Source organism: Ceratotherium simum, chromosome 7 (assembly GCF_057802395.1).
Source record: "Ceratotherium simum simum isolate JZ-2026a chromosome 7, ASM5780239v1, whole genome shotgun sequence".
Lineage (NCBI taxonomy): Eukaryota > Metazoa > Chordata > Mammalia > Perissodactyla > Rhinocerotidae > Ceratotherium > Ceratotherium simum.
The window spans coordinates 34,784,623-34,810,124 of NC_141906.1; the positions used below are offsets into that span (position 1 = coordinate 34,784,623).

Genomic DNA, 25,502 nt, shown 5'->3' on the forward strand with positions numbered 1-25,502 from the left:
ACAGGAAACAATACAGCTTATTCAGTAGTATACACACACACACACAGACACAACCACAAGTTTCATGATATACATATCCTTTTTACAGTGTTGCATTGATATTCTCCATTCCATTGTACCCCACTCCATTTAAATTTACTTCTTGTAAAAAAATAGTTTTGACCCACTAAATTGATTTCATTATGCACTAATGGGTTGTTGTGCCCTGAAGTGGGATAAATGTTTTAATGGCCAATCTTCACCGAAATCTTTGTCTCAAGCCAAAGGCCATCTCCTGCCAGAAGTCTTCATTCATTAGTTCATTTGTGTTTTGCTCATTCATTTTCAAACACAAACATTTACTGTTGCGTACTCTGAGCCAGGCCCTGTGCCCCGTGCCGGAGAAACAAAGACGCACCAGATGCAGCCCCTAGCTCAGGCGTGGAGCTCAGGCTCACAGATTTGCAGTGGGAGTGATGGCTTTGCTTTTGAACTCCCAGAACCCTTTGCCTCTGCTTCTCTTCAGGGACTCAGCAGTGGCTGATTGGCTGACTCAATGATTCATTCTACCATTCACCATGGTTCAGTCTGTGCCAACCTCTCTGCTAGGCAGTAGGGGTTCAATGACTAACAAGCCATGGGACACATAAAGAGCCCCCAAGGTAATGGGGGTACAGATACATATCTTCTTGTTGTGGGCCTAGTGCAGAGTGGGAGCTGGCCAATATTCACCAAATAGAGCTTGTGTTCTGTGGGCAGCCCTGTCCTTCTCTGAGCCTGCCCCGTCTCTCCTCTCCATAGGATCTGACCCCCTCTATAGGATATGATCCTCTGCCTCCTTTGGGATGAATGCTCTGGTCACCCATCCCTCCTTTTTCTAAAGTCCCCTGACTCTTTGAGTCTTTTCTTTTTGGAATCAGTGTATCCTGTCAGCTGACTTTTGTAGCAACTTGTCCACACCCAACTACTTGCCTGAGTGAGCTGACAACCTATTATGCTTAGAGGAGTCGAGAACGACTTGATAACATCACATGGTTTCTCTCACCAATATAGTGTCCTCAAACATATTCTGAACTGATATTCAAATAGTGTGGGGGTAGATTTTTTGTCAGAACCTCTTCCTATAATCTGCTAAGCTGTCCAGCACTGGCAATACACAATTATTCATTGAAGTGATCTGTCTGCCCTATATTCAGCCCTTTCAACCCAGTCAGTCCTTCTCAAGAGAAGAGAGACAGGCAAAGTTGTGTAACAGGGGAGCAGCTGCCTTGAGTGTTTTTTGAGGAGGAGATGTCTCATGCTGCCCTCCCGTTCCCAGCTGTCTCATCCTAGGCTCCACAGTCTGGGTCCTGTTACCCAACCTCCTTGTATGGACAATCCAGATGGGGATCCTTCTTCCACCTACAGACCTGAGTGGCTCCTCCTCTCCCACTCAAGTTGCAGTAGAGGGCACCCTGCATTGTATTCTCCCCATGACTCCAGGTGAGGGACATGTGTTTCACTAGGCAGGTGGGGTCCAGGCATCCAGGCCAGGAAAGAAAGATGGTATTCAAGCCACCTAATCTGGTGATGGTTGTTCCCATGCCTGCTATGTCCCCTCCTACTTTGGACCCACTTTAGATCAGCTGAAGTCATTTACACCTCTATCACTTTACGTGGAGTTGAGGACATCAGTAGTAGAATGTCAGAGAGTGCTACTGTATTCATTAAACCTGGATTAAATACCTGCTCTGGGCTAGGCATTGTGCTGGGCTCTGGGGACACAGATGAACCAGACAGGGTCCCTGAGGGAGCCCTTCCTCACTCTAAGTCCATCTGGCGGTACTTCTGCTTCAGTTCTGAGTCAAGCCCTGTGCTTTCCTCCAAGGAGTCCAGCCCTGCCCAGAGCCCACTCTGCTTGGCTAGGGCCCTCACATCCCGGGGAGCTGCTGCCTATCCTTCCCTGAGGGCCACCCCTGCTCCAGTACCTCTGGCACCAGCCGCACAGAAGCATAAGGAACCCCCCATATAACTCCTGGTATCATTTGTGGATCTGGAGAACCTCCTGCTTCCTCATCCCAGCCATGGGGTCAGGCCTCGGAGGAACGGGGTTCTGGGGAGAGCCCCGGGCACTGAGGACTGGCTTGCTTGCTTCCCCCACAGAGGGGTGCTCCCATCAGTTCCAACCTGCTTTGAATTCCTCTCCTGCCCATGGCCCCAGCATGCCTTGTACTTGAAGCCTCCCTCAGTCAGACACACAGCTGGAATCTGCAGAGTGAAGGAGCTGCACCTCTGGGGCTGCCTTTTCTTGCTGGGCTCAGAAATGCTCTTGGGTCTCTGGGGGACTGCCTGCTTCTTGGAGCCTGTTAAATGGGCTTCCATTCAGACTATACAAACTGTGGCACAGCATATGGGATGCAGGAGGATATGGGGTTTTCTGTCAGGCACAGGCCTTGTTATTGCTATACGCAAGCACCAAATCAGGTCCGCCTGCCCATCAGAAATCCCACTCTCTGGAGAAGTGTCACTGGAGTCCTCCCCAACAAGGATCTCAGCTGACAGCCGGCTGGCAGAACGCTGCCTTTTCCCCTTCCTCAAATAAGGATTCAACACTCTCAACCTGGTTCCTCTCTGGGTGATGCTGGACTTTCATGGAGGGCAGGTTACTCTCAAGTTTCACTTCCAATTAAGGAATGGAGTTGGAAGCTCTTTTTAACATCATCACCACCACCACCATCATCTTCATCATCATCACCACCCTCATATGATTACCAAGCATTTTTTGTGTGGCTGGGGAGACTGTGTGTACATTTTTCTTTTTTCATTTAATTCTCATGGATATCCTGCAAAAGAGGTATTATTAACCCACTCTTATAGATGAAGAAATTGGAGCTCAGAGAAGTTAAGGAATTTTTTCAAGGTCACATAGCTAGAAAGTGGATGCAAAAACTTTAAGTCCAGGTCCATCTGATTACAAAGCCTGTGCTAATTTCACTAGGCCATGCTGCTGCCAAAAAAGCCACCATTTACTGGTCACCTATGTACCAAGGCCCGTGCTAGGTGCTTTATTTCAGTTAATCTTTTCAGTGGCTTTCATGAAATAGTTACTATTCTTGCCAATTTATAATAGGAGGCACGCGCACAGAGGTTAAATCATTTCTCTGAGGTCACACAGAGCAAGTGGGAGGTAAAGCCAAGATTCAAACTCTGGACACTTTCTGTGATATCACATTCCTTCATCTGAGAGGAAAGAAAGCAACAACCCGAACTCGGTAACTGATTTTTCTTTGTTCCAACTATGCAAATAAGCACTATATTACTGGCCCCGATCAAGATAATGGAAAACCAAGTAGGTGGTCCAACCAGAAAAGCACCTGCTGCCTCATGTTTCTAAGTTTCCCGTCACTTGGGCTTGTTTCACATGAAGATCTGGTCAGGGATACTCAGCAGTGATAGCTGTTTCTTCGGAATCTAGATCAGCGAGGAGCAGGGACATCATGATTCAGGCAAATGTTAGGTGAAAGGAATTTTTACAGTAACATTTGGAAGTTCCCATTATCCATTCATTTGTAGAGCAAATAGTATAGTCCAGGCCCTGCCCTAAGTATGACAGGTTTGGGGAGATGAATGGTCTCTACTTTCAAAGCATCTGTAATTTAACTGAAGGTGACAGGTATATAAACAATGATCTGGGAGCCTCTACTCCTGCTTCTGCTACTAGTCTGTAATGTGATTTTTAGCAGATGATTTAACGTCTCTGGACTCTGAATTCTCAGTATAAAATTAAGTAAAATAGATAATGTATCCATCCATCCTCCCTCACAGCGTGCCTCCCTCTCTCCTTTCTTCCTTCCATTTCTTCATTGTTCGAGGTAATATATACGCATATTTGTCTTGAGCAACTACTAAGTGCTAAAATGAGTAAGATGCAGTCCTTTCCTGGAGGACTCAGTTTAGATGGTGGACAGATAGTTACATATTCACTCTATTAAGCCTCTTGCCCAGAGCCATGTATCCAGTAGCGGCAGAGCCAGGATCTGAAACACAAGTTGGCCTGACTCCCAGGCCTATCATCTTGCCTTCCGCTGGGAGGTCCATTTCTCCCAGTACAGGTTTCTCAAGTTCCCCACTTGACAGGCTCCTTAAGGCAAGTCAGACCTGCTGGAACAACAACACTCAAATCCCCGTGCAGGTCCCACAAAATGATACATGGCATATAAACAGCGGGGTTGGTGAGTGACCAGAGGAAATGCAGCGGACATGGTTCCTGCTGGCACTGATCAGGATGGCCTGGTAAGGGCACCCCTTAAGCAGAACAGCCACTGGCAGCCAACCAGCCATAGCCCTAATCAGATCCTATAATGGGTCCAGTAAAGAAAGGCTGAGATAGTAATATTCCCCTTGGTAGGAATAATATTTATATCTTCAGTTGATTAAAAGAACTCATGCCACGAGAAGGCCTGCAAGCATACCTACAAAATCACACAATTGAATAAAAGAGCAGGAAGCTTCCTACCCAGAGACAAAAGCAGCTTTTCTGGCCAAGATAAATGACTAGGTTTTCCCTCACTATATTTCTGCTCCTGGTTCTGCCACTTGACTAGCCTGTGAATTTGGGAAGGTCACTTAACCTCTGAGGTTCTCAATATTCTCGGGGTAAGTGAAGGGTTTGGACTATAAAGAACCTTCATCTCTAAGATGGTTCAAGTTTGAATGCTTTTACACACTCGTAGTATGCCCCTCTTGCTGGGCTCAGAGTACTTCCTCCACTTCACGGTTCCCGTCTTGTCACTGCTCCTTGTGAGGAAGGGCCGGGCAGTGGAAAGCAAGGGCCCTGGAGTCCGATGGGCCTGCCGTGTGACTCCCAGCTCCATCACGTCGCAGGAGCGAGGCCTTCTCCTTAGATTCCCAGTTACACTCTGGGGATGATAAAGCTACCTCTCAGGGCAGCTGCCCAGGATTCCTTCTTAGGTCCTTGCTCTTCTCCTCTTATAGGTTCTCCTTGAGCAAACTTTTATGTGCTTACGGTTTCAACTATTGCTTGTTTGTTGATGGCTCCCAAATCAAGATCTCCAGCCCTAACCTCCATGTGAGCTCCAGAATTGCTTAGGAACTATAATTAGACTTTTCCTCTTAGGTGTCCTATTGAGGTGTGTCCCTTCCTTGTCCTCACCACGCTCAAGGTGGAGGTCATCACCTTGTTCCCAATCCTGTTCCTGTTCTCAGGTCCCCGACCTAGTGAAGGCAACCATCTACCCAGGCATCTGAGTAAGAGACTCCTCTCTCCAGTATCCCTCAGACTGATGACTAAGCTCTGCTGATTTTCCTCTTTAAATAGAACTTCAGGATGTCCTTCACCCTTCCCACCCCTCATCACTACCCCATTGTCCCCCTAGGGCAGGAACTCCCTGGCACAGAAGTCATTAACCTAGAAGGTATATAATCTGTGACAGTTGTGCTGACTTTTAGAGAAAGCTCTGTATGTATGAGGAACCACTACATTGGAAGACATTCAAAAAATATTATGATAAATCCCTCCTTCTTGGATACCTTTTCCTAATTCACAGACCCTTATCTGGGGAGCAGAAAATAGACAGCTGTCTTTTGCTGTTCCTGTGCCCTTTCAACACCTCTGGGTCTTTGCACAAGCTGTTCCCTCTCCCTGGAACACTGCCTCCCTTGCCTAGGTAACTATTTCTCAACTTTAAGACTCAGTTCTTAAGAGTGGCCTTCCCCCTACCCAGGAATACTTCCTCTATGTTCCCAGAGTACCTTGGGGGCATATTCCTGACCTATTACAGTGGGACTGTCTTTTTTGTTCCTCTAGTGGACTGTGAGTGACCAATGGGCAGGGACTGTGTTCTACTTATCTCTGTGATTCTAGCACAGGACCTGACACAGAGTAGACCTCAGTAAAAAATTGTCCAATGGATGGCACAATTGAAAACCTGTGAGAGAATGCATGAGCATATGGCCTGGGATGCCAGCAGATGCACTCCCACCCCCAGCCTAACAGAGTTTTCAGGACATCAGCTCTGAGGGTGAACAGTGTCAAAGACTGTCAGCTCATCTGGAGACCAAGGAATCAGTACGAGCTGACTGCAAAGTGGGTATTGATCCAAGATTCCCCTTGGACCTTTGATTTCTCACTCTCTCCATCTATCACCCAGTGGAAACAACAAAACTTGGCTCATAAAAATTCCAAATGCCTTGGATAGCAGTTTTCTAAATGTGGGTACCTGAGGCTGCTTCTCTGCCTCCCCTGATGTTCCATCAAGAGCCTTTGATGCCCACCCTCCTGGCCTCCTCCCACCCCCATCCACCCAAATGCATCCCAGGAGGTGATTCAGTTCTCCTTCAGAGACACAGACAGAGCTAGGGCCCGATGGACTCACCCTCCGTCAAAGGGGTTCTCCCCGGGGATGATGTGTGTGCTGTCCCTGCCCACAAGGAACTTGATGCGGTCGTAGAAGGATCGCAGGTTCTGCTGGGACACGGGCGCCTGTGTCTCCTGGATGATGTCCAGAGGGTCGGGGGAGCCCAGGCACAGCCGGCTGACATGACAGAGGGGCTGGAGGCAGCAGTCGGGGTCCATGCAGTCCACCAAGCCATCTGCAGGGGTGATAGAGCATGGGCTTTACATCTCTATGTTCAATCAGCCATGTTTGTCCACAAGGCCTTCATTCACTTCTCTATTTTCCACTTACTGAAAACTTTATTAAGTGCCTGATATAAGCCAAGGCCTTTGCTGGGCACCAAGGAGATCCAGGTGCTTCAGAGCAGCTCCCAGCCCACTCGTCCAGTAGGAGAGACAGACAAGTTAAGTGTACAGTGTGACATGTGCTATTTTTTTTTTCTAAGAGATAGAAGGAATTATATATATGAAGGCCCAGAGGTGAGAGAACACAATGAACATTTGAGTTGCTAAATTCAAATGCTGGGCTCAGAAGGTGAGGGGAATAGCACAAGGTGAGCCAGCTGAGGTAGGCAGGAGCTGGGAGTTTGCATTTCACCCTCAGGACAATGGGAGCTACTGAAAGGATTTAAGCAGGGAGTGCCTTCATCAGATTTGCATTGTTGAGAGAGCACCTCCTGCAACAAGGAGGGGGGACTAAAGGGGGCTCACAGTGGAAGCTGGGGGCTCCATGGGATAGGGGTCACTGAGGTTGCAAAGGGGAAGAATAATGGTTGCTAAGATTAGAATAGTAACAGTGGAGATTGAGAGAATAGATGGTTTTGAGAGATATCAAGAGATAAAAATGATAAGATCTGATGATTGGCTTTAGGGGTGAGGAGGAGGCTGTGTCAGTGAATTCTCAGCATCTCTCCCAGCTGAGATGTAAATACGTGGAGACCCAGCTCCGCCTCTGCGAGAGGGGCTTTCTGAGTTTGCTGGCTGGTTTCAGGTCTCTGACCCAGTTGCCATTAGCAGGGAATTCTCTTTACAGCATGGATGGATTTCTTCAGGACTGAAAATTATATTACAGCTTCCAGCTTCCCAAAGTGCAAAGAAAGAAATTCCACCAGACCACACATCTTTGGTTGCCTTATCCCAAAGTCTTTTACAGGCACCCAATAGAATAGCTTAAAGTGGATAACAAACCCAGGGATTACAGGATACTGCCCACAGTGGGGGACAGGAAAAGCCCAGGGTTACAGTCTGCATGCTTTGTAAACAGAGAACAGTCTAAGACGTGTGTTACTCTGGGGGTTCAAGTTCTGCCTCTCCTGCTTATTAGCTGTGTGACTTTGGGCAAACTTCCCCACCACCCTGGGGGCACAGACCCTGTTCTGGTTATCTCTGTTGTATCCCCAGCACTTAGTATAGGTGTTTAAAACATGACTGTTAAATAAATGAATGAAAATTGAATGAATTAATTAACAAATGAATCAGGGGATGAGACCAAATGACAGTCCATAAAAGCCAGAAAACCATTATCTTCATTCAATTTCAATTAAATAGTGTGGTATAGGGGGAGGATCATGAGGCTCAGAGCCTGAAGTTCAAGTCCCAGAACTGCGACTAAGAATGACCCTGGATGAGTTCCTGTACTTAATCTCTCTAAGCCCCAGTCTCATCACTGACATAGCTCCCTCACTTCCATCTCCATGGGTTTACAATATAGATGCTGCTCACCAGAGTACTACAGATGCACTGGCTGGACTGGGTGCCCCACTCACACAGGCAGTACCCCTAAGCCTCCTTACTAGCCACAGAGGTGTTGCAGCCTCAGGCAAGCTACCTGACCTCCCTGAAACCCAGTTTTTTTCCTTAGTAAATTAGGGACAAAAATCCCTTGTCTTTCTTGCCCACTTCTGCATGATGTCCAAGACCTTGTAGCCTCCTTGAGGGCAGCACAGTGGTAAAGAGTATGGACTCCAGAGCCAGACTGTCTGGGGTCAAATCCCGGCTCTGCAACTTACTACTGTGTGACCTTGGGCAAGTCACTTAAACTCTCTGGCCTCAGTTTCCCACATCTCTTAGAAGGGAATTATAACAGTAAGTGTCATATAAATAAAAAACATAGTATACGTACCCAAATTTAGCAGGGTACCTGACACATGGTAAGTATTTAATAAGGGTAGTTCCCCTTCCTGACCCTGAACCTAGAACATGGCTCACTAAAGTGAAGGGCCATTTGTCCTTTGTCTGCTCACCTGCCGGATTCATCCTGAGATGTGGAGTAAAGGCCTCCCCTCACCCCAGCACTGTCGTGGGTCCTAACTTGTGGCTCCTGCCCCAGCCCCCAGATACACCAACTCACTGCCTAGCAGAGCACCTGTCTTCTCCTGCAGTCGGCGGGCTCCATCACACATTCTCACGCTGCCCCTGTCAGACATTGCTTAAACACATAATTACAGCCCAAGCTGAGGGTTATTTGCATTCTGCTATTGATGTTAGCATGACAGATTCAGCTGCCGCATCCATAACTCTGCAGAAATGCCCCATTATTCAATCCCAGTGAGCAGGGACGTTGACCATTAAATCAGCTAGCACAATTGAAGGGCCATGAAAAGTCATGGCTAATTTGAAATTTTATTAGCTCTTGCCTGCTCTTGTTTACCACCGAAACAGTCCCTGGAAGTCAGTCTTTTACCTCTTTACAAACACTCTGCTCTGCAGCGCCTTGGAAGAACTGCTCCCTGTTCTCTAGTCCTGGGGTAAGGTTAGCCAGGAATTATTGTTACTATTATTAATATTTATATTAAATGATGATGATGATGATGATCACAGCTGCCACTTCTTGAGCGCCAAGCATTCTGCTAAGTGCTTTACAAGCAATGTTTTCAAGGAATGTGTCATTGAATTGTCCCAACTCTATGAAGTAGCCACTGTCATCACCATCGCCCTCATTTCAGAGAGAAGGAACCAGCAGCTCAAAATGGTAAAGTAACTTGGTCAAGGTCGCAGAGTCAGTCAGTGAAGAAGCTGACGCGGAATGTGAGCTCAGTTCTCTCTGAAGTATGAAAGGTTCTTTGAGTTCTGAAGAGACTTTGAGGAACTATTTCTTAAGTGGAAAACATGAATTTATGAGCCTTGCTGAAATACTACTCTTCCGTGCTCTTCCAGCACCCCGGGTGACCTCCATCACAATGCTCATCTCCCCATGTTGTAATTTTTATTTTCTCTCTGTCTCCCTTCCCAGACAATGGGCTCCTAGAGATCAGGGGCTAACTCATTCCAGGATCCCAGTGCCTACTGCTCTAGCTTTCAGCTTCATCCTTGATTCTGGGATCTGGGGCTCTCCTCTGCCCCACTTTTCCTTTTGTTTTAAAAAACAAATTCAGCAATGACTTTTAAAAACAAATTGTTGTTTCTTGTGGTCAGAGGGCCTTTGTAATGATTTAGTTGGCCATTCTGCTGGAAATGAGTCTTTGCAAGGGCTCTGAGCTTCCGTTCGCCCATCTCTAAAATGAGCATTCAGACCACCTCATAGAGATGCTGGGAGGATTAGGTGAGATCATGGATGTGAAGCACTCAGCATGTCAGCCAGCACCTGAGAAAGTGCTTGATCACTAATAGTCACTATGAGCTCCTGGCCGGGAGCTTCCCTTGAACAGGCATCCTGCTAACAGACCTGCCACTTGGCCCCGCCCTGGCCCCCTCCTTATGCACACGTTTCAGGGCAGCCCCTTCTGGATGCAGTCTGGCTTTGGAGACTTGAATTAGGTAAACACAGCCGTAGAGACACACCTGCAAGTTAGGGAAGGAGAGACCTCAGGGGACGGGAAGGTTGGTGTCCTCTGAAATGGGGATATCACACAAACAGTGCTCTTATGAGAGACCCGGGGACTGTGGGACTGTTACTGTGTGCTTCACAGGTCAGAGTGAGTAATACCAGGCCAAGAATTCTGTCTGCCTACACCTTCCTATGTTGACGCTTCTTAATCATTCATTCAGCAAATATTTGTTAGGTAGTAAATCTGGGCTAAACCTCCACTAATAGAGACAATCATATTTAAATGAGATGCATATTTTAGAAATGAGTAGGGCCCACAAAATTCTTATCAAAGGCTCAGTTTACAAGATCAGCTTTCAGGCAAATGTCTCTATATTTTCAAATGCAGCATATGGCAGCCTGAAACAGGGCAGATGGCTGCTCTACAGTAAGAGAGACTCCTCCACAGTTCCATTTTCGTAGGCATAGATGACAAATTTTAGAAGAGTTGTAGTGAGAGGAAAAAGTATGCTTTGGGGACAGAAAAGTAAATTTTGGGGTAGACTAGAAACACATCAATGTATGGTTTTTGGGATTCTCTGGTTTTGGCTAGTTTGGAAAGATTTACATTTTCTAAGCACTTTATAGTTCACTTAATTGTATATTAAGTGACACACAACACACAGGCTGGTTGACTTATAAAATGTCCATGTTTCATATATTTGCTACTCTCATTGAGAGACCTTCATTATGGCAGCAGGAAAAAAAAAAAAAAACCACCAGGAAAATAGGATTTTCCTTTACTTCCTTCAAATTTTCAATAAAACCCTCCTTACCTCTAAACCCCAACTTTTGGGAAAGAACATTTTTTTCCCCAGAAATTGCCTTTTTCCTTGCAGTTCTGGGGGCCTCCTTTCTCTCCTTACATGGTGAAAGTGAAGAGGGGCTGAAGAAAACGTCAGAGGCCATTCAGACTCCTGGAGGCCTGGAGCGGGCGGCAATGTCATACCCAGCTTAGGCCTCTGGTGGGGGGCAATGGAAAGGGAGAATGAAATGGCCAGAAAAAAGGCAGAACAGAGATTGAAAAGAAAGATAAAAGAAAGGAAGGGAGGGAGGAAAGAAAGAAGGAAGAAAGGGAAGAAGAAGGAAGGAAGTGAGGAAGAAAATAGACAAAAGGGGCCAGGTGTCTGAGAACTAAACGAACATTTCAAAGTGGTTCATGTACTTGTGACCCTTGAAGTTGAAGCCCCCCAGTGCTGAAATGCTGCACTGTGCATGGACCACTGGCTTCTGCTAACAGTTCCATGTATGTGCCACCGACTAGATGAGGGCCATGCCATTTCCTCTTGCATCCCTCCTCCTGCTGGTGGGTGACCTTGAGAGCTAGGGACAGGGGTATGTGGGAGAAAAAAATCCAGGCTAGAAGCCTGAAGACCCAGTTCCTTCCCTGGGTCTGTCACTCTCTAGTCCTGAGACCTTGGGCACATCCCTTCATGTGTCTGAGATACAATTTATTCCTGTGAAACCAGAATAATAAGCTCTGCCAGCCTCTCAGGACTGCTGAAAGGTTCCTGGGTTGTAAAGATTGAGTGAGCGAAAGAAGTTCTGGTGTCCTTCCCAGGCCTGCGGCTGTTCCCTGAAGTCCCCTCTGCAGACAGGTGCTAGGGCACAGGAATGGGTGAAGTCCTCTGCCATCAGTCACAGTCCTGACTAGCAGTGGCTTTCTGTTTGTTTTGTGATCTTAACAGCTGCCAGTGAGTGGTGGGACCTTGGGGGACTCATCTCCCTCCCTGACTGATTAGCGTCCTAATCAGTTAGGTGGGGGGTAGATTGGGGCAGCCTCTGGCTGCTAACCTGCTGGACAGCTACCTCCTGACCTTTCTATGCCACAGGCCCATCTCCTGTGGTGGCTGGCCTGCTGAAACTTGCACAGAAAGTGAAAAGTGTGCATGAGAATTCTATCGGAGGTGGTGGCTCAGCCTTCTCACCTTTACAAATGAGGACATGGCTCAGGTTAGTTGATTTACCCAACGTCATAGTGCTAGGGCGGTGGCAGAGTTGGGAATTTGGTCCCTTATCTTTATCCAAATCCAGGCACTCTTCCACAGTCTACATCTCGTTCTCTATCAATGCTTTGGACATTCTGGTTCCCCCAGCCCTGTGCCCCCTCCACAGAGAGCAGGAAGCGACTTGTTCATTTCTGTATCCCAAATGCATAGCACAGTGCCTTGCACACAGTGAGCGTCATATTTGTTTAATGAAATGATTATGTGAAGATCTCAATCAAACAGCTCAATCAGTTTGGCAGGGCCCATCGAGAGCCATGGGGTGTGATTCCACGGCTTGTTCCTCTCCTTAGAAAGGAGGCACAGGGGACAGGCCTGTGTGTTCATTCAGCACCTGTCACGCGGCTGGCAGGCCCGGTACTAGGCATTGGACAGACAGCAAGAAAACAGAGTCACCGCCTCTAAAGGATTCAGTGTTGGGGGTCAGACAAGACAACAGAGAACCGGGAAAGAAGGAAGCAGGGGGGCTGTGGAAGCCCAAAGGTGGGAACCGAACTCAGGCTGAGGGCTGGAATATCTCCTGGAAGAGAAAATGCTTAAAAATAAAACTAGAAGGATGAACGAGAATAAACCAAAAGGAGAACAGAGCTAGGGTCCGGTTTGGGAAATCTGTGGACTAGTAAACTCTGCATCAGTTTGTTTGCATGGTTACTTAAACTGATGGTCCTGTGGTCAGTGTATAACAAGTCTATCTATCTCTCTGCAGCTTAACTCCTCCCCTGGCTTGACAGCCCATCAGCCAGTCTCGTCTTGCTGTTGTCTGCAGTCTGGCCACAGAACTGTTTTACAGCAGACTGTGAGCAGCATCTGGGAAGGCCCCGGAGGTGGAGGGTGGAATGTGCCTCCCCTCCTGCACACATCTGGGAGAAGTTTTTGTCATTTGCTATGATAAATTCTGTGCCTTCTTTGAAAGGCTTGCAAAATCTTTATCTGCCCCTTGGAATACAAGATTTTTAAAGGTCAGTTTCTCTCTGGTCTCTTATCACAAGAAACATGGTTTAGAGATAGTCTGAAGGGTGACCAAATTCTATGGCTTTATGTGAATTCTCCATTCCAGCAATGGGGGATGGGCAGGAGGAAGGAGCACAGGGAGCTTTGTTGTCAGTTTTCCTGAAACTTCTCCTTCCAGGTTGCATCTATTAATATCTGTATTGCAATCCATGGTTGTTTTTCATGGGGTCAATGGCGCCTAAAGAGATTATTACACTTTGAAGCTGCTCAAAGACTCTTTATCAAAAGGGATCTGGTTGTTTAAATTTCAGTGAATTTTTTATTCTGGCTTCTTCTTTAAATACAGGTTCCACTCTAATCCTAGCTCTCCCATTGATCCACTGTGTGACTTTGGGCAAACTACCTCAACCCACTAAGCCTCAGTTTCCCTGCATGTACATGTCTGCCTTGCAAGTTCGTTGTGAAGGGCTAGAGACATATACTCAGAGTGTCTAGCACCATCCCTGGCACTTACGGATGCTCTCCTAACAACGGCTATTATTTTCCTTTATGTACATTGGAATTTTTTTCCTTCTAGCAACGAGCATGTATCAGTTTGGAATACAAATTTTAATCAAGAGACAAAAAAGGTCAAAATACATTATTATACGGAGAAATACATTATAATTGTAAGTGAAAAAAGTAGAGTATAAAATTTCATAGAAAGCAGAATTCCAATTTTTAAAAATAATTATTTATATATGAATATATATTTATTTTACAGTAAACATCACGCTTCTGTGATTACAGGTGGAAAGGAGTAGGAGAAAGAGAACCGATATTTGCAGGTGATGAACTGAGGCTTAGAGAAGTTGAATAACTCACTCAAGGTCATGCAGCCAGCAATGGGAGAGCCAGGATTTGAATCCAGACAATCTGGGTATAGATCCTGTACTTTTAATCACTGTGCTATGTTGCCTCTCAGGCACTGTAAATACATCACCTGTAATCTTCATGGCAACCCTGAAGGTAGGCATTATTATTCTCATTTTACAGTCACTTAGCATCTTTGGGCCACAGTTTCACCTTCTCTGAAATGGGCATGAAATGAACATCCCCAAAAGAGGGTCAGTGTGCAACAAATGAGAAGATGCATGTGACAGCACTTCATAAAGTGTACTATATGAATAGGGCACATCTTCTTCATCAAGTGGGGCACACAGAGGAATTCACATTGAGTGGTGAGTCAGGGCCTTAGTGCCTGCCTGCCTTGCTGGTCCCTCTCACCAACCAGTGCTCTGGGTGAAATGTGGAGGCATGCCAGATGGACTGGGCAGCCCTGACAGAGGATCAGGAGACTGGGAGTCACTGAGTCACATTCGGGATCTGTTTCCTGTTTTGAAATCTAGACAACAACCATAAATGAAAACAAAAACAAACCAATAAAGCTAAACCCAACTCAGCCACATCATGTAACTTTTTTTTTGCCTCATACTTTAAAAACACTGCAACAGCATTCTTAATGAAGCTTGAAATTCAAGTTCAATTTGGAAAGGATTGCTTTAAGCCTAGCAAATTGGGAAAGAAGAGAAACTAGCAGTTCTCAGATAACTTGAAGAGTCACAGTTGGGTTACGATGGCGCCACAAGTCTGAGGTCTGGGCACACTGAAAAGCTCCAATGTGGCCAGATCTCATGGACCGTGGTAGTGTCTGCCACCCGCCAGCTGTCTGACCTGGGCAAAACACTTGTGCTCAGTAAGCCCCAGTTTCCTTGCCATAAGGAAATAGTAAGGGAATGATAATAGCACATGCCTCTCAGTCTTGGTGGGGGGATGGGCAAACTGTAAAATGACATACAAGTTATCATTCTCATCCTCTGGTTGGCTTTGTGGTACAGTTGTTGCCTATTTAAATTCAAGTAAGGGCTCACACTACATTTCTGGGAGGAGGATAAATCACCAGGAGATGTGGAGTGCCCTAGGTTCACAAGGCCACGTGCAATGGCTCAAGAGTCTTGGGTTCTAGTCCAGGTCGTGTTAACGACTTTCTGTGTGACCGTGACGTGTGTGATGTCACATCCCCTTTCTGGGCTCCAGTTTCCCTGTCTGTAACATGCAGGGGAGTAGAAGGAGCGAGCTGAAGTCGATGTTCTCTGTCTCTCCCAGTCCTGTTACTCGATATTAAACTCTGCTAATTCCTTTTCCAAGCCCCTGAGTCACATCAGCCAAGAACAATCATCATTCAGCTAGACTCTAACAATTTTTCCCTCCACCTTGACTTATTTATCTGGGATTATGCTGTGTCCCACTTCCTGGCTGGAATAAAGGCACTTATTTCATTCTGCCTCCATTAGATTTAGTTGTTTGGATAACAGTTTCTTCCAAATGACTGTGAGCTTCCTGAGAGAGAAAGACTGAGCCACGTTTCTTGGTCTTTATATCCCCTCAGAAAGGAGCATGGTGCCCCGCAGACAGCAGGAGCCCAACAAATGTGTTCATGACTGAACTGAAAAAGGCCAAGTGCTAAACATGGTTCACTCTTGTGTTGCCTTGAATAGCCTGCTCTGTTTCTCCCTCCACTGAAACTGTCCCCATTTGGCCAAGACCCAGAGTGACAGAAAGGCCAGTGAGAATAGCCTTGCCCCCTCCAGCACTTGGGGACAGTCTACCCCTTATGGTGGTTTCATCGGTGCTACCCTGCAAAGCAGGGACCCTCCGTACCTTCCCCTTGGCTCCCCCAATGGGTGGAGAGCCCAGCAAACTGAGAGGGCCCTGAGGTGAGACGTTTCCTCATTTCACGGTTGAGAACCCAAGGCCAAGCTCTCTCAACAATCTGGTCTCCCAGGTAGCTGTCTTCTTAATCTTGATGACCCATGGGATGTCTTCCTGGCTAGACTGGAAGTGCATGGGACAGGGACCATAGCACCGTTCCCAGCAGGGCACCCAGGCATTCGATAATATCAGCTGAATGAGTGAATGCTCCTCCATCACAGCAATTATCCCACTGCATTGCAATTGCACACTGTTTCTCCCTCCCTCCAGATTGCGCACTTCATAAGGGTCAGGACTGTGTCTTATTCATCTCTGAAGCCCCAAAACCCAGGACAGGGACCAACACAGAGTAGACACAGTTAACGTTTGTCAAGTGAGTGAATGACTTCAGGTTACGGTGCTATTGTATATACATACTGTGCTAAAATGATGTAAAAGTTCATTTCAGTCCATAACATGCTCCATAAATGTAAGAGGTATACTCTCCTACAATTGGGGATTTTTTGATTGTTCTTTTCTAGTTCCTGCTGGTTCATCTCTAAGAGCAGCTGGAGGAGGTCCATTCCCTGGAGGTCTGGATCAGCCCTGTTTCCTGTGACAAGAAGCTCTCCCACCAAAGCTGTGGGGCTTCAGGCTCTTGTGTGTCCACACCCCATGTAAACACCAGTGAGTTCTAGCACTGGGAGGCCTGACTCTGAAGGATGGTAAACAGAGGACACACTGGTATTGTGTTTCATGTGAGTGAATAAATGAAACTTGTTTTATAACCTTGTCTGTGTGTTGGGGGGAGTGCACCCTCTCCCCACATTTCTCAAGGACATTCAGTTGTTCTGCTGCCCAGATGTTCAACAGCTGTTTGAAGACTTTCGCCACAACCTGGATTTTTGAGAAGGAAATAAATTCCTGGTGCAGCTCCTCTCTCCTTCTCTTCCATTACATGAATTTACTGTTGGTCATCGGAATTGCGTCTACACAGGCAAAGTGAAGGGGAATGCTGAGGAAATTATGTGGATAATTTAGGCTTACATCTCTTCCCTATGAAGAGCAATATTACTGCACTTTTTCTTGCCTGAAGACAGGGATACTTGGCACCCTTCCCTGCTTTGCCCTGCTTTTGCCCATGATGATCTCTCTAAGTGGAAAGCCCTTTTTCTTCCAGGGAACACCTACCTACTCAAGTATCACCTTCTTGATGAATTGTTTTCCTACTCCCACAACCACCAACATATAACTCTACAACAGCACTTATCACCTTCCATCAGCACTTAACTTTCTCCCTCATTTGAGTTTCTGGAGTGCAGGGATAGGACTTATTCATCTCTGTGCCTCCTCTAGGGGTAGGCCCCATAATAGGAACTCTGGATATTTCTGGATCATAAGACTTAATGAACTTCCCAAGTTTCCGATTGATTAAGGAACATTTTAAGCCCATGAGATCCTCGGAGGAGAATGTGGACTCTGCCTGGCTACCAAGGCCCAACCCCAGCTCCTTGTTAACAATTACTTCCCTGAGCCCAGGCCTGAGTGCACAGGCCTGACCGCTTCCTGGGTGCAGGCAGCAGGGAGAAGGACTGAAAGCTGGCTCAGACAAAGACCAGTGGTCTCAAACAGCTTTTTCCAGGTTGCTGGAGCCAACTCAAGGCAAATGAACCAGAGCAATCACAATAGCACACACGCGGACTTGGAATCCTCATGCTGCTTTGAGATTGTAGAGTCGGTCTCAGTTGAAAATCCCCACAGGCTGCAACATTGAGTTTCTGGCCTGTTGATTTCCTACCCTGTGCAGCATACTAGAAAGTCCCTTGGTGTAAACAGGAGGGAGTGGCATAAACACATTTGGACTAGGCCAACTGTTAGGTCATGTTAGAAAGGAAGGTTAACTGTTTCAATTTTTTTCATATCTCTATCTTTTTATTCTCCTGATAACCTCCTGAGATTGGTAGAGTCAGGAACCATCAACCCATCTTCCAAGTGGAAACGTAGAGCACATTATGGTTGTATTCATCCAAGTTTATGCAACAGAAAGATGAAGGCTAATGCTGGGAATAATATAAGGACTGGGATGGTCCTCATGATCCAACTGCCCCATTTTATAACTAGAGAGCGTGAGGCCCAGAGGCATCAAGTAGCTTGCTTAAGGATACATAGAGAGTCCAAGACAGAATTGGGATTAGAACCCTGGTCTCTTCACTCTCAGCTAATAAATGTTCCATAAAACTAGGCCTCCCTTCCTTAGGGTTTTGATTGTCCAGCACTTGAAAAAAATCCAACAGCAAAGACAAATTACAAACCGTATTACAAACCCACAGGGACAGAGAGTGTGGGGGCAAAGGTGGTACCCAGTGTTCTTGGTGAGGGTTACCACCAGATTCAGAAGAGAAGGGACCTTGGCCAAAGGTAACTCAACCTCCTTTCCCTGGAGAAGCATCCTTTCCGCCACTTTCTGTGATGCAGAATTGGATGGCTTCTTCTTGTCCATTTCCAGGGATCTCATAACTTTGCTGGGCAACTCACTCCACTATTGAATTGTTAGAAAATTCTTTCTTCCATATGCCTTCTCCTCTGCATTTGCGGTCGGATGGTAATTAATTTTATTTACATTAGTTAATTTTAATCAATTCAAATGGAACAACTAGCGATATGCACTCATTCCTTAGAGCACATGTGCGGCTTTATGTCTACCCTGCAGGCCTCCTTGACTGGACAGCTGGTGTGTTGGCGGCCTGTTGACTCAGTAATGCCCACCCTCCCCCCTCTGCCTCCCAACCCCCTGGAGCTGCATGGGGCCCATAGGTGCCAGAGCCCTACCTCCATCGTTGTCCTTGCTGTCACCACAGGCAGTTTCCATGGACGTGTCACAGCCAGCTCCTCTCCAGCCCAGCTGACAGACGCAGTGCCACCCATTCAGGTCCAAGGTACATCTGCCGTTGCCATTGCACAACCCAGGGCAACCCTCTGCAAGGCAAAGCACACAGAATTGAGGTCTGCTCGTCCACAGCCAACTGCCGTCACACACACTCACACTCCATCTGCCAACTTACAAAATGCTTTCACATCCATCAGCATGTTGATGCCCTCAGCACCCAGGGAGGCCGGTATCATTAGGAACTGCCACTTCCCCGAGAAGGCAACTGAGACGCAGAGGTAGAAGGACTCCTTAAGGCTGCACAGTCAGGAAGTGGCAGGGATAGGTCTGAAACCCACACCTTCTGCATCTAAAACCCCCTCTTTCATAAGTGATTGGGATTCTAGAGCCAGTCAGTGGATGCAGGCCCGTCAGGATCTGACCAATGGAGGTTTTTGCCTGATCCTTGCTCCCTGTTCACTCTTGTGCGTTTTTCCTGTCTATGGTGGCTGTTTGGAAAAAAGGAATCATCTCTCTGTTTGCTCCTCATGTCCCTGCAGCACTTTTGGGTCTCATTCTGAAGGGCTGAACTTTTTCCAGCTCTTGTTACTAGGTCAACTGTATTGGATCTTAGGCTTTTCATTTATTTTATCCTATTTTCTCCTAAACAACTGTCTTCGCTTTGAGGAAGTCCTTGGATCTTTTTCTTCCCATCTTATCTACAGCCACTAAGAAGAGGGCTCTGCACCCAGAGAAGCCCCGATGATGGCCATGAGAGAAACTAACTAGGTTGTCTGCAATTGCAAATGCAGGCATGGGCAGGCTGCCCTTCCCTAATTTTGTTCATCTGTACATCTGTCTGCCTGTCTGTTATTTACTAAGCACCTTCTTTGGGCAGGCACTGGAGGCACGGAGATGAATAAGACCTAGTTCTTATTCTTGAGCAGCATGTAGCCTAACAAAGGAGATAGATCTGTGTAAGCAAAATATTTCACTGCTCAATGCCCTAAGGGAGATGTACAAAATATGGTGGGAACCCAGCACAGGCGTGGCCAACTGTCTGAGAGGCTGTGGATGATTTAATCCAGAAGGGTCAGGCAATATTTAGACTCTGCCTCGGTTCTGCTTTGACCATGATCATGCGGTGGGGAGTTGTTATTACCAGTCAAGGGATTTACAGGTTTTTCACTACCACCTTTTTAAACCCCTCTCTCTGAGTTTGTGGCGCAGAAATCTATGTCTGAGAATCTGTTAAGTTACACGGTTCACTTCGGCTTCTATTTTGCCACCTGGTTTCCATTCGAGCCCTCATTTTAACAAACCTGCCGACCGCTTTCTCAGAGGGGCTATCAAAAAACACCACTCACTGGCCTGCCTTCTGTGTCTTCTCTCTGCCCCTGCTCAGTCTCAGGGAAACACACGGATGTGAAAGCACTCTGTCGTCTATAAAGCTTAATTTGTTTTATTATCATGAGCAGCAAACTGCTACAAATATGGCTACAGAGAGAATTTTCTGCTATGAAATAACTGAGAATTGACCCATTATTCTGAAATAGGACAAATGTGAATGTAGCTGCCCAGTATAAGACCTAGGCCGAGGTAGGCACTCACCAAATGGCTGATCAATTAGAATCTAAAACTTTAGTATTTCAAGGACTTTTGATAGTTGACTGCTATTAAAAAGTAAAAGAAAAGAACAAGTTCATTTATATTTGAGATGTTCAACACAGCAACCTGTCAATCAATCTGGCCACCGTGTTTTCCATTCAAAGGAAGAAACATTTATTGAGTGCCTACTCCAAGCCTAGGAGGGATTTCTCCAGAAGTTTAGAAGCAAATGTAGACTATGTGGTCTTGGCACAGCAGAAGCCTGTTGGGAAAGGTGGGAAGCCACTAGCGTGGACAGCCCAAAAGTGACTGAGAAAGCAGTTGTTGAAGCGCAGGAGCAGTGCTGTGAAGTGCAGGTGAACACCCAGGCCTTCTGACCTGGTAGCCAACATCAGCCACCCCTCCTGAATGAAACAATTACAGATGCCCTCTTTCCCCGATTAGTCCCATTTACATTGTTGTCCATTGGCTGGGACTTCCTTTCAATTAAACCTCATCTGTATTTGAAATCAGCCTTAGAGGAAGTAGGGCCTAATGGGTAAGAATGGTAGTAGACTGCTTTCTCTTGCTCCAAGATGTAGCCTCTTGTAAGATGCAAAGAACATCTCCTGTGTAAGAGCACAAGTTTGAGAGCCAGATCAAAGGCTGCCTCTGCCACTCAGCGGCTGTATGATCCAGATGTTTTATTTAATTTCTTTGAGCCACAGTCTACTTATAAAATGAGGTTGTTGGGAGGATTAAATAAGATAATGTATGTGTGATGCACAAAGCCTGACATACAGCTTGAACACAATATTTGAATCTTTTACTTACCTGCACCTTCTATTTTGAGTAGAGAGCATATAATATCATAAGTTGTGCCCATAACTTCAGGTAGGGCTCATAGAAAGGCAAAACAGAAAATGAGTTATCTAGATCAGAGTCAGTAAACTTCTTCTGTAAAGGTCCAGATAATAAATTTTTTAGGCTTGTAAGCCATATGGTCTACGTTGCAATTACCCACTCTGCCATTGTAGCTTGAAAGTAGCCACACAAAATTTATAAATGAATGACCATGGCTGTATTCCAATAAAACTTTATTTACAAAAACAGGTGATGAGCCACATTTGTTCTATGTGTTGTAGTTTGCCACGCCCTGGTTTAGATGCTTCAGGACAGTGATGACGACAGTTGTCACATACTGAAGGTCTACTATGGCTCACCACTGTGCTAGACACTTTACATATATTATTTATAAACTAAATAACTTTTTGTTATATTGTTCAGATCCTGATTTTCTAGGGCAGTTCCAATTTCACAACATTTAATCCTAAATTTTTAATAAAAACTATGTGTTGTAATAGAACGTGGACTAGAATTGGACAGATCTCAGTTCAAATCCCAGCACCACCATTTTACTTACTATCCATGTGATGACTGGCAAATTATTTAACTCTCTAAGCCTCAGTTTTCTCATCTGTAAAATGGAGGTAATACCTAATTCAAAAAGCTGTTGAGAAGATTAATGAGGTAACGTATATTAATTATTTAGCACAATGGATAACACAAGTAGGCATTTAATAAATGATAGCTGCTATTATTATTATTGGATTCAATTGTTTTAACGTTGCATAACTTCACTAAGAAATTCACAAACCAGAAAATAACCCTTTGCCAGTCCAAGTTGTGTCAACAATTTGGGTGAAAAGCTATGGTCCTAATAAATACAAACCTTGCCAAAGAAAGCTGAGACAAGCCCAGTGACATGGTCATGGGGGCTGAACATGCAGCTCAGTGGGAGGCAGTGAGATGGGTTCAGAGCCTCAAGCCCTAGCCCATGTCCACCATCTCATGCTTTCCTAGCACTCTGTCCTTCTCCTTTAGAGCAACTGCCTCAAGTATACTTAAATTATTAATTTTGCCATTAGTTTAATGTCTTACTGCCTCCATTAGAACGTAAACTCCATAAAAGCAACTTTGGACCTAATCCAGTGCCTTGCATACAGCAGGTGCTCAATATGTATTTGTTGAAATGAATCAATGAATGAGACAGGTCACCTAGGTTCTGGTACCTCCTGCCTGACTTGTGGGAACTTGGGAAAGTTATTTTTCCTCTTTTGTCCTCAATTTCCTCATCTACAAAATGAAGGTTTGGATGAGTTGATCTGTTAGGTCCTTCCGGTACAACTGACCCAATAGAGATGGTCAAAACAACTTCAAATTTGATGATTTTGTTCTTAATTTCAACAAACTTTACTTAGCACCAACTGGATGCCAGGCATGGGTTAATTCTGGGAGATAAGATATGTCTGTCCTCTGCCCTCAATAATTTTATGTTCTATTTATCTATACCCTACTTTGTTCCAGGAAGGATTTAAATGGGTCTTATAACTTCAAACAATACTTCTCAAAGTGAATTTTGTGGAATACTAGTTCTATGAGGTCCTCAAACACAAGCTTCTGTGGTCAAATAAGTTTGGCATCCTCTATTCCTATCCTAGAAAGTCACACTGAATATTAATATATTAAAGGCTCTGAGAAGTCTTACAATAAAGAAACCTGCTTATTTGATTATCAGAACATTTTCCAGTTTGACCTCAGAACTCTTTTTTCCCCCTTTAACCATTTATAATAAGGTGGAATATTCCATTCCACAAAACCCTCTTTGGGAACTCCTGCTCTGGTGAGCTCCTCTTCGCACATGGTGCCTAGTGCACACATCCTGTGCTGCTCTGAAACTGCCTGAAGGAGCAGGTGTTCTTGGGGAGAGGAAGCTCTACATGTGAATCACAGAAACACTTTAATCCACAGTCAGGTTCTTCAAATGGACCAAGTTATACCCTGAGGGTATGCACTGTCCTATTAGTTTCAGAGTTTCATAGGGATTTTGAGTACCCGTGGCTTGAATGAGGTTTGCTCTTATCCAGAAATTTGCTTCTGGGATAATCACACCTCCATTGGCAGTATGAGGAAGACTTCTCAGAACTGACTTGGTGACTTTCTTAAAGCCATATGCCTATCCTTACCCACTACCGAGGCTCATTAATTCCACAAACCCTGAAACTCATCAATAATTCAGAGATCCCAAGTGATATTAACAATCCCCTCTGGAAGGACTCACACCAGGCATTTGCTAGAGCCAAAATAATATAATTTTAAGGTTTAGAGAAGGGCTAAGCTTCTCAAAAGAAATGATGCCCTTTAAATGACAAGAGACCGCTTTATCTTCAACCTTCTGCTTAAGCCTATGAAAAAGCCCCCCTTGAAGGTAGTATCAGGTGTGACTAGAAGACTTTCAGAATCCTTGAAGGTACTTATTTTTTAGGTAAGTGGCAAAGGGGCTATGTAATACACCCATCATATATCAAAATGCCCCATTTCTTTTTGTTTCTCTTTTTGGTCCTCTTATGCTTTTTCATCCCTACAGTTACTTCCCTAGACAAGGTCACTATCATCTTCTACTTAGATGACAGCAATGGTCTCCCAATTGGTTTCCTTGTCCCCAGATGTTCCCCCTCAACTCTTTTTCAACAATATGGCCAGGTAGATCCTTCTAAATCACAAATATCATCAACTCATTATCCTGCTTTTAAAAACATTCAGTTGGTTTCTCATATTATTATGTTAAAGTCCATGATGTTGGTCTACAGGGCTCTGCCTAAGTTTGGGGGGTCTTCTTGCTAAGTGGCCCTTGGGCACTTCCCTATCATAACCCTCATCACACTTTGTTGGAATTATTTATTTTATTATTAGTGTCTTCTCTGCTAGACTGTGGGCAACCTGAGAGCAGGGACCACTTCTGTTGTGTGGTATCCATATTTCCTGGCACTTAGGAGGAGTTCAACACATTTGGTGAGTGAATGCTGTTGCTTTCGTCTCTACCAATGCAACTGGAAAGCAAAGAACAAAAGCCGGCTTGCCTTTGAAGTACAAAATACTCTACTCTGACAAGTCCTGAGCTTGCATTGTCCAGGTCTTTGGATTCTGTTTTTAGAACTAATATCCATTATACCAGAAAGTCATCCAGATGGAGGCTGGGTTCAGACCTGGATTTTGGCAAGAAACATTTGTCTTTTAAATCAAGTTATGATTTGTTGACCTAATCCAACTAAGGGTCTGGTGATGTTTTCTGAACTAAAGATCAGAACAGGTGGTTTGAGAAAGAATATGTGTCACTTCCTGGTGAGGGTGCCATTTTGGAAGACGTGTTTTGGAGGAAGAATATTGGAAATTATGGGACATTCCTGGCGACTTACGGTGATAGAAGGTAGAATGTTCGAAATACGAATTAGGCCAGGAAATCCAAATCCTGGCTCTGTCACTTACTCGAAGTGTGACCCAGGATGAGCCACTCATCTTCCTCAACTTCAATTTCATTTTCCAATCAAATGAGTATAATTATCTCTGCTCTCTTAAAAAAAACTTCACAGGACTCGCTTAAGACTCATGGATATGAAAAACTTCACATAGTAGGAAAAACCACCAAACAGATGGTATCCTTATTAAATTTAATCCATCCTGAAGATTCCTTTGATAATGATTATGTGTAAATGCCTATTTTAAAAAGGCTCAAATGTACTACTCTCTCTTGCTGGAATGATTTTATTCTCAGTTGAAGATTAGCATGTGAAATGTGAGGAGCCTTGCTTCTCAACACCAGGCATCCATCTAACGGGCTCTAGTAACACCTTTAGTATATTTGGCAAAGATGTCCCAGTTGAAAAGCATTTAGTCATTTATGTTTCCCCAAAACCCTTTGCATAAGTTTTCAAACAGCAGTTGCTATCTCTTATTAAAAGCCAATTTAGCCTCCTTCTTTACAATTTCAAAAAATTAGTCTGGCTAATAAGGTCCTTCTCCAAATTAGGGGTGAGAATAAGAATATGATGATAAAACAGCATAGCCAACATTTATTGAGCATCATTCCTCCCCATGTGCTAAGCACTCTACCTTCATTATTTCACTTGATCCTCATGCCAACCCTGGGAGGCTGGTCCTGTTATCATCCTCATTTTATGAAGACTGTGAAGTAAAGGTAGGTTAAGTAACTTGCCCAAGGTCACCCAGTTCATTAAGTGTTGAACTTGGGATTCAAACTCAGGCAGCCTGACTCCAGAGCACGCGTCCTTAACCACTGAGCACATATTTTGTGCCAGGTGCTGTGTTAGGGCTTGAGGATAAAAA

At 45.2% G+C, this 25,502-nt stretch overlaps 1 protein-coding gene across 1 annotated transcript in view; it reads right to left on the reverse strand.

Moving 5' to 3' along the window:
* Window positions 1–25,502, reverse strand: part of TENM4 (teneurin transmembrane protein 4) — a 404,318-nt gene that overhangs the window by 84,904 nt on the left and 293,912 nt on the right. Inside the window, exons 15-16 of the mRNA XM_014790360.2 lie at window positions 18,695–18,841; window positions 6,354–6,570 (exon numbers count right to left, since the gene is read on the reverse strand). Coding sequence (XP_014645846.2) covers window positions 6,354–6,570; window positions 18,695–18,841 — 364 coding nt within the window. The remainder of the gene's footprint in view (window positions 1–6,353; window positions 6,571–18,694; window positions 18,842–25,502) is intronic.